Source organism: Clinocottus analis, unplaced genomic scaffold (assembly GCF_023055335.1).
Source record: "Clinocottus analis isolate CAN_PGR_092001 unplaced genomic scaffold, fCliAna1.0.p SCAF_11, whole genome shotgun sequence".
Taxonomy (NCBI): domain Eukaryota; kingdom Metazoa; phylum Chordata; class Actinopteri; order Perciformes; family Cottidae; genus Clinocottus; species Clinocottus analis.
In genome coordinates this window covers 20,835,900-20,845,841 of record NW_027175832.1, presented here as the reverse complement: position 1 = coordinate 20,845,841, position 9,942 = coordinate 20,835,900, and the positions used below count along the sequence as shown (strand labels likewise).

Sequence of the window (9,942 nt, the reverse complement as noted above, 5' to 3'; positions counted from 1 at the left end):
ATCATTGTTGTCCAAATAATTGACATATGTTGTATATTTCTAAGTACATGAGTAGAGTAGATATTGATAACAAATCACCACTAAATCAAAGAAGCGGCTCAAAGGACAGCAGACGGCTCGGGGCATGCTGGGTACTTAGATTCGTATTCAGATTGTGGGTGAGCTGTCCGTCATGTTGAAATATGAATATAGAAGCTTAACAAAACTAAAACTGACCTCAAACCTCTTGAAGATAAAACATCTGAAAGGAAATGAAAAGCCGGGGTCGCGTCCCTATCACGGAGCCCTGGTTACGTTAATAACTAGCCCCGAGGGCTCGATTCCTCCGTAATGGTTCTCATCCTGCGCCGTGTCGATGCTCTGATTCCATAATGCAGATTAAAAACCAGATTAAGCTGCCGTTAATGTTCCTGTCTGCTTTTATTTTTCACAGAAGACCCGGCCGCCATCGACCCGGCCGCCATCGACCCGGCCGCCATCGACCCGGCCGCCATCGACCCGGCCGCCATCGACCCGGCCGCCATCGACCTCACGCCGCTGGTCAACACTCTGGTGAACAGCAGCCAGTCGGGTACGTCGTCTCGGTAACGTTGGACTCTGAGCCGTGAGTCTCGAGATTTAACCTTTAAGGTCAAACTGCTGCTCGTCCTCACGGCGCTAAAGGACCAACGTCCCTCTGGTAAGGTAAGATAAGGAAAGATAAGGTAAGATCAGATAGGGTAAGATAAGATAAGACAAGGTAAGATAAGTTAAGATAAGATAAAGTAAGATAAGTTAAGATAAGATAAAGTAAGATAAGATAAAGTAAGATAAGATAAAGTAAGATAAGATAAAGTAAGATAAGATAAGATAAAGTAAGATAAGATAAGATAAAGTAAGATAAGTTAAGATAAGATAAGTTAAACGGCCGTAATTAAAACAGTAATAAAAACAGTAAAGAAGAAAACAATAGCACTATTTAATATACAGATGGAAAGAAAAAGTATATACAAAGTATTTAAAGTTATTTATATTGCACCAGATGAAGGTAATTAAAGTGTTAAAGTGTCCACTGAGAGCTCGGCTTGTTGTGCAGCCTGACGGCAGCAGGAAGGAAGGACTTCCTGTTCCTCTCCTCCAGCCGGTGTTTTCTTCACCTGCGTGTGTTTCATGAGCCGTTGGGACTTAAGTCCACGTGTTTCCTTGTGGACGTCGCACGGGGTCGTGGGTTCAATCCCCGTTAGTCTGGTCCAGCGACGTCGTAGCGATTAAAACAGAAAAGGCTCCAGACTGAAGGATGTCTGTGGCGTCCTGCAGGCTCCCGGCAGCTCTTCTCCCTCCTCAGCGTGACGTCATACAGCTCGCTGGCTCTGCACAAACTCACCCTGCTGGTGTACAACAGTGAGTACACAAAACACTGCACAAACTCACCTGCTGGTGTACAACAGTGAGTACACAAAACACTGCACAAACTCACCTGCTGGTGTACAACAGTGAGTACACAAAACACTGCACAAACTCACCTGCTGGTGTACAACAGTGAGTACACAAAACACTGCACAAACTCACCTGCTGGTGTACAACAGTGAGTACACAAAACACTGCACAAACTCACCTGCTGGTGTACAACAGTGAGTACACAAAACACTGCACAAACTCACCCTGCTGGTGTACAACAGTGAGTACACAAAACATTGCACAAACTCACCTGCTGGTGTACAACAGTGAGTACACAAAACACTGCACAAACTCACCTGCTGGTGTACAACAGTGAGTACACAAAACACTGCACAAACTCACCTGCTGGTGTACAACAGTGAGTACACAAAACACTGCACAAACTCACCTGCTGGTGTACAACAGTGAGTACACAGAGCTCGCTCTGCGTATGTTCGAGGTTGTGTAGTATTCATTATGCTCTCTTCAAGCTGTGTGTGTTGGAGTCTCAGTCAGAAGCTATAAGCTGGGCTGCAGCGCCGCCTGGTGGCCGCTGCCTGTATGAGCGTCCTCAAGCTTTTATTCTCCACAGACCGGTTTGTGGAAGACAACGTGTGTGTTTGTGTGATAAATACGCAGCTTAGAGACAATGTACACGTCTCTGGTGTCCACCTGTCAATCACGTTGTAGCCCCGCCCCTAACAGTGTTGTTCACAGTGTTTACTGAGGCGTGATTCTCTGATCCTGCCCCTCTGAGCTCTGAACTGTGTGTTTCTTTTATAGTTTCCAGCATTAAAAGTGTAGAAAGCAACAAGTTCAGGAGACGATTCTGTTACTGCGTCAACAACCAGACCAACGACCTCACGGGTGAGACGCCGCTGACAGGAAGTACTACGTCTGACTTCCAGTTGTAGAAATCCTGTGTGTGTGTGTGTGTGTGTGTGTGTGTGTGTGTGTGTGTGTGTGTGTGTGTGGTCAGACTTCACGGCCGTGCTGCTGGACGTGATGGGGAACTCCACCAGCTACCTGCAGGAGCTCTTTAAGTCCGCCTCCATCCTGTCAGGTGACTGAACGCCACAGCGTGATGCGTTTCCTGTGCTTTCTCTTCACGACACGTACATGTATATGTTCATAATATATGTACATGTATGTGTGTATATGTACATCAGTGTGTTTTCTGTCCCAGTGAGCCAGAGGAACAACTCTGACTGCATCTACATCTGTGTGATGGCGGGTAAGATGGGTGAGTAGAGCTCACTGCACTCTACTGACTTCTATTCAAGCTGTGCTCCGCGTGCAGCGCGTTTATTCTGCAAGAAGAGACTGTGGGGCGCCCCTCTAGTGGGGCGTGAAGGTATTACAGTGGGGGATGCAGATATTTTTACTTTTTTTTAATTTTTATAATCCGTTTTTAGTTTAAAGATATTCAGTGTAAAACAGGTTAATTTCACAATGATCTATTTTGTTTGCACAGATAGAACTTTGTGTGTGTGTGTGTGTGTGTGTGTGTGTGTGTGTGTGTGTGTGTGTTTGCTCCAGGCAGAGAGGTGCCTGAGCTGTGGGAGGTCGGCTCCATCACGCCGCTCTTCAACCAGACCATCGTGGAGGGACCACACAGAGGTGTTATTGATTTATTATCTTGATATTTACATTTATATATATATTTATATAAACACACATGTTGCTCCCTCACCACCAGGTGGCGGCGTTGTCTCAGTATTGAGGTGACAGCTCAGCTGGAGGTTTGTCAGGAAACAAAAGACAAAGATCCTCAGAAACATCCAGACTGAAGAAGATGAAACATTTGACTTTATGTTCATAAAGTGACTGAAACGTAACATTTAGTTTCAGTGAGTTCACGTTGACTTCCTTCAACGTGTTTGACGCTGCAGAGACTTTCTAGTCCTGTTGTTTTGCTTCTTTTGGCCAGGATATGAGATTATACATCATCATCATCTAGAAGCATGCGTAAACAATAATAATAGAAGAGGGAAAATTAATATGAGAAGGAACATCATGTTTCATGAAACACATGCAGACAAACGAAGGAGAGACGACGATGTTCACAGAAAGATTCAAGATTATATGAACACACACAGAGTCAAATATGAGAATCACAATGAGAGATGAGCAGCAGTCCTGATCCTTCCTCCTCTTCCTCTCTCTCTCTCCCTCCTCTTCCTCTCTCTCCTGGAGGAGGTACCGTCTCCTTCATCTGTTGTCGTCTTCAGGACAGACGTTTAATCTTCTCTCCTCTGTTTCTCCTTCAGACTGGCAGCAGCTGCCCGGCCGTCTGACTCAGGCGTCTCCATCCAGGCCGAGCTCGTCCACCAGCAGAGTGCATTCCTCTGCAGACGGTGAGTCTGGTCTGCAGGACCCGTTCAGGAGGCGGGACCAGGAAGGAGCTTCGCTCCTCCTGTTGTGTATCGTTTGTTCTGTACGACCGAACGTTTCACACGTTGTTGCATTCGTAGTTTTAATTCTGTCTCTCTGATTGTTTGAATCATCAGTTTCACCTGCGACTGTCAATGAAACAGCTGATGGAGTGAAGACAACCGAGCCGCCGGCAACTCGGCAACCTGCAACCAGCACGCCGCCAAGTGCAACGGCAGAGGACCGACCGGGGACAACGCAACGAGGGACAACGCAACAAGTAACAACGCAACGAGGGACAACACAACGAGGGACAACAGCTCAAACAACAGCGACAGTAACTATCACGTCAAAGCAACCGACCTCCACAACTTCTGTTGCGACAACTGCAGCCGCAACAAGAGACCAAGAAAGTACAGTAGGAGCTCCACCAACACCAGTAGGAGCTCCACCAACACCAGTAGGAGCTCCACCAACACCAGAAGGAGCCCCACCAACACCAGTAGGAGCTCCACCAACACCAGTAGGAGCTCCACCAACACCAGTAGGAGCTCCACCAACACCAGTAGGAGCCCCACCAACACCAGGAGGAGCTCCACCAACACCACAAGGAGCTCCATCAACACCAGGAGGAGCTCCACCAACACCAGTAGGAGCTCCACCAACACCAGTAGGAGCTCCACCAACACCAGTAGGAGCCCCACCAACACCAGGAGGAGCCCCACCAACACCACAAGGAGCCCCACCAACACCACGAGGAGCTCCATCAACACCAGTAGGAGCTCCACCAACACCACAAGGAGCTCCACCAACACCACAAGGAGCTCCACCAACACCAGTAGGAGCTCCACCAACACCAGTAGGAGCTCCACCAACACCACGAGGAGCTCCACCAACACCAGTAGGAGCTCCACCAACACCAGTAGGAGCTCCACCAACACCAGTAGGAGCTCCACCAACACCAGGAGGAGCTCCACCAACACCAGGAGGAGCTCCACCAACACCAGGAGGAGCTCCACCAACACCAGGAGGAGCTCCACCAACAATATCAAGCACAGTACAAGCTCCACCCACCACAGAACAAGCTCCACCCACCACAGAACAAGCCCCACCCACCACATCACAAGCCCCACCCACCACTATACAAGCTCCATCCACCACTATACAAGCTCCACCCACCACTTTACAAGCTCCACCCACCACTGTACAAGCTCCACCCACCACTGTACAAGCTCCACCCACCACTGTACAAGCTCCACCCACCACAGCACAAGCTCCACCCACCACTGTACAAGCTCCACCCACCACAGCACAAGCTCCACCCACCACTATACAAGCTCCACCCACCACAAGCACAACCCAGCTGGCTGCAGCTTCAACCAAACCCACAGCGTCCTCACCAGCAAGTAGTCTGACCCGGTTGATCACAACCACAGAGAGCCGGCACACGACGTCTCCAGCTGCTTCCATCAGAGCGTCAGCAGCAGAACCTACAGAGCAGAGAAGGACTACAAGAACCCAGAGCAGGAGAACTACAACACCCAGCGAGTCCCTGGGAACTGAGAAACCAGGTAAATATGATGTCATTCAGGAACATGTGATGGTTGGTGGAATACATCGTCTTCTGAGGTGTGTATATATATATATATATATATATATATATATATATATATATATATATAGATATATATATATATATATATATATATATATATATATATATATATATATAGATATATATATATATATCTATCGATATATATCTATCGATATATATATATATATATATCTATATATATATATATATATATATATATATAGATATATATATATATATATATATATCTATATATATATATATATATATATATATATAGATATATATATATATATATATATATATATCGATAGATATATATATATATATCGATAGATATATATATGCCGTTTGAAAGACCTCAAACGCTGGTTGAAGTCTTTCTGATCAATAATATTTGCAGCTGTGTTTCTGTTTCTCAGACAAAACATCTGTAATCACATCAGATGATTCTCTGTCATCCGGACACACCGATGGACACTGATTTGATTTCTGCCTGGGGGAGTGTGTGTGTGTGTGTGTGTGTGTGTGTGTGTGTGTGTGTGTGTGTGTGTGTGTGTGTGTGTGTGTGTGTGTGTGTGTGTGTGTGTGTGAGAGAGAGAGGGAGCCGTGCAGGAGGCTAAGATAGTCACTATGGTAACCCAGGCGCAGCGCTCTTTTGTGTGAAAGCTTTGATGGTTTTAAAGCTGCAAAGGTTAAAAGCAAATTAAGGACAATATATTCGTCTCTCCGTCTGCTGCTGGAGCAGCGAGAAGACGCCTGAAAACACAAACAACACAAACAACACAAACAACACATGAAGTGTTACAGGATACAACAGTTCAGATGAGAGCAGGATGGACATTTACATCAAACAGTTACTGAGCAAAAATACATTTAATTCATTCATTAAATCATTTTATTTATTACAGTTTACAGGCTGAAAATCAGTTTGAGCTCATGGAGCTGTGAGCGGTCCACATGACGTCACACCTGCACGTTAATGTGTCATCATATGTAAACATGTGACATCACATGTACACGTTGACGTGTTCCTGGCTCAGCCACCAGGGGGCAGCGGCGTCTCGCTGCAGAGGCGGCGGCCGCTCCCCGCTGACTTCTGCCTGGCAACAAGCAGTTTGTCACCGAGTCATTAGAGGAAGTAGAAACCAGCTGAGCGTCTCCAAGAGACACACACACACTCACACACACACACATACATTTACATACGTTGCGTTGCAACTAAAACAAGCTTCACCTTGTTAACTTAATTTTCACGTTGCATTTTGGGAAAGACAGGAAATAAAGTGACGAAAGAAGACTGAACTTCAGAGAGCAGACGGCTCCTCTACACGCCGCTCTGCAAATATCTGCAGAGCGGCTCATTAACATTCCCATTTGAATATGTATGTTTATGCAAATGAGGCGCTGTGTTACCTGCAGTGCATTAATTATGATCAGAATGCGTCGGCTCCAGTGAGTCCTGTAATGAGACTTTAAGTACTGAAATGGCATTCTGCACTAAAGGAGAATACAATGAGAGAATATGAAGGATGGGTGTGAGGATGATTTATGCTGCATATTAAAACCTCCAAATCACCACTTTGAGAGGTTCATTGTGACGTCTTTGTTTTCTTATTCTGGTGACGGCGTCGTCCTCTGTGTTCTTTGCAATTCGGGCGTTAACTCCTCTTTTCTCAAAGTCATTACGCAGCAGGTTTTGTCGGTTTCCCTCTGGCGTGACCTCTGACGTGACCTCTGGCGTGACCTCTGTCTCGTTGGCAGGTTGTCCGTGGCGGAGGCCCGAGCCGGGCGGCGGGTCGCTGTCCGGCGGCGGCGTGACGACCGTCGGCGCCCACAAGCTGCAGCCGTGCGTCCTGGAGCTCTGCAAGTTCTTCTCGCAGTGCCTCTGCCGCGGCCACAAGACGCGCAGCAAGAGGTTTCCACCATGTTGCTTCTCTTCTCCCTGAACAACAAAACCACGAGTGAAACGTTTGATTAGATTTTAATTACTGCAACTTTGAGGAAAAAGGACAGAAAAAAACTCCAAATAAGTTTCCTGATAAAATATAATGAAAGTTTACTCAGCTGGTTTTATTCAAACTAAATGAAGTAAAATTACATCAATAAACAACAATTAAAAGATTCAAATCTGCTCAACTCCAAACTATACCTCCTCTTTTTTATAATGTAAAGAGTATTGAGATATTAATTAACGCCAATCACAGTTTTTACAGTTTTTAACAGGACTTTTGACTGGATGCTAATGTTAGCTCCTCTTCTGCTGGATGCTAATGTTAGCTCCTCTTCTGCTGGATGCTAATGTTAGCTCCTCTTCTGCTGGATGCTAATGTTAGCTCCTCTTCTGCTGGATGCTAATGTTAGCTCCTCATCTGCTGGATGCTAATGTTAGCTCCTCTTCTGCTCTCTCAGGTATTGTGACGACAGCAACTTCTGGTACCAGACGCACACGGCGGAGGTGTGTCGGCGGGTCAGGAGGGTTTCCTTCTCCAGAAGTAAGTGCTTCATCTAGACATGCAGGGTTTTGAGTTCCAGGTCCTTGAGGTCCAGGTCATTGAGCTCCAGGTCCTTGAGTTCCAGGTCCTTGAGCTGCAGAATGAGAATGAACTAATTAACTAATTAAGTAAATGTATTTATTAAATTCACAAAAAAATACCCCCCAAAAAATTGGAAAACATCATTTTCAGAAACGGTGAATGTTTTGCTGATGATGTCGTCATTTATCATTCAGAAATAAATGGCGGTTACTTTTCTGTCAGTTGATTGATTGATTGGCGTCGAACCAATCGTCTAAGAGTTAGAGTCAAAAGTGAAGAAATCGTCTTTGAGTCTTAAACTATTTCTTTGCTGGTTACTTTGGATATTTAGTGAAAGTCAGAAACTTTCCAAACACTTGTTTCCTAAAAAGGAGTTTGCAGCGATAAGAGACTTCATAAATAACTTTATGAATCAAACCAGAGAGATGAAATGCTGATGGAGATTCAGAGGTGCAGGTAGAAGAATGTTTGTCCCTTTGGAATGAGCCAGGCTAGCTGTTTCCCTCTGTTTCCAGTCTTTGAGCTAAGCTAAGCTAACACCAGCTAGCCACGGGCCTGCTGGTGGTCATTAAACTCCTAAACTGCTCAGAAGTGATAGTTATGACCTCATATCTTGGTATATTATCAGATATCAGTTGTGCTGGCAGCAGCTTCAGGTTCTGGAGGATCCGGCTGGTTTCCTGCGATCAGAACTAAGAGGACGGACGTCACACTGAGCGCTTTGTCTCTTGTGTCTTCGGTCGTGTCGTGGAAACAAAGGGGCGTGTGTTTGAATCCCCTTCAGCTTTACTTTAATGTCACCTTCACCGTTCGGGGGATTCTGCAGGTGTGTATTTCTGCAGCAGGTCGCTAATAAAACAACACAACGAAATATAAAACATGTGGATTTGGTAATAATTAGTAAACTTTTGTTTGCTGGTCTTCTGGGTTTCGATTCGACCTTTTGGCCCCAAGTACTCCAGAGATGACCTCATTAAAAACACAGCTGACAGAGGAGTCTGTCTCCGGTTGCCTGGTCGTGACCCTCCTCCTCTTCTTCCTCCTCCTCCTCCTCCTCTCCTCCCTCTGCAGGTCTGAAACAGAGATGCCTGACGAAGATGTGCAACAAGCTGTGACCCGGGAGCCAAACAAAGAGCCGCTCATCGTCGCGGGAAGCGACCAGAAGCCCTTCTGGTCCAGCCGAGAGCGTCCTGCAACAACCTGAGAGTTCAGTTCTTCTGAACCTGGACGGTTTGGAAACTGTTCACCGTGAAACTTTTACGCTTCTCCTCATTTCTTTCTTCGGGGACATTTATCACTAGAATCTCCACCGTGATGTTAGACTTTAGTGCCAAGAGGACGAAATGTACGAGTCTATTTATGCTATTTATGAAATTAATATTTAAAACCAAACTTGTCAAATCAACTGAAGATTTTAAGGTTTTGGAAAACAGTCTGAAATTAATTTTTTTCTTCTTCTTCAGTTTAATAAAAATCAAATCTGGCAAATTTTCCCAGCTGCCCCAGCTCCATCTTTCTCTTTCTCCTCTTTGATCGACACTTTCCCTCGAAATACATCGACAGCAGAAGCTTTTTAAAAGCAGCAATGTTACTTCTATACAACCAGAGGAGTCGCCCCCTGGTGGTCAGGAGAGAGAATGCAGCTTTAACACATGAAGCATAGACTTCTATACAACCAGAGGAGTCGCCCCCTGGTGGTCAGGAGAGAGAATGCAGCTTTAACACATGAAGCATAGACTTCTATACAACCAGAGGAGTCGCCCCCTGGTGGTCAGGAGAGAGAATGCAGCTTTAACACATGAAGCATAGACTTCTATACAACCAGAGGAGTCGCCCCCTGGTGGTCAGGAGAGAGAATGCAGCTTTAACACATGAAGCATAGACTTCTATACAACCAGAGGAGTCTCAAGGAGCCTTTGGGAGACAAATCATGATGTTGTAACCAAACTGGTCATAATGTGAGTTTCCTCCACTTCCTGCAGGTAACAGGACATTTAACATGAACATCTGTAGTCTCCT

General features: G+C 45.6%; 1 protein-coding gene across 1 annotated transcript in view; it reads left to right on the top strand.

Moving 5' to 3' along the window:
• The window catches only part of LOC137802997 (HERV-H LTR-associating protein 1), an 11,843-nt gene extending 2,453 nt beyond the window's left edge, over window positions 1-9,390 (top strand). Inside the window, 13 exon segments of the mRNA XM_068601239.1 lie at window positions 434-571; window positions 1,297-1,380; window positions 2,200-2,283; window positions 2,396-2,479; window positions 2,603-2,659; window positions 2,956-3,036; window positions 3,687-3,773; window positions 3,927-4,075; window positions 4,078-4,480; window positions 4,590-5,360; window positions 7,151-7,304; window positions 7,799-7,881; window positions 8,995-9,390. Coding sequence (XP_068457340.1) covers window positions 434-571; window positions 1,297-1,380; window positions 2,200-2,283; window positions 2,396-2,479; window positions 2,603-2,659; window positions 2,956-3,036; window positions 3,687-3,773; window positions 3,927-4,075; window positions 4,078-4,480; window positions 4,590-5,360; window positions 7,151-7,304; window positions 7,799-7,881; window positions 8,995-9,038 — 2,219 coding nt within the window. The 3' untranslated portion in view covers window positions 9,039-9,390.
• Window positions 9,391-9,942: the final 552 nt, after the last annotated feature.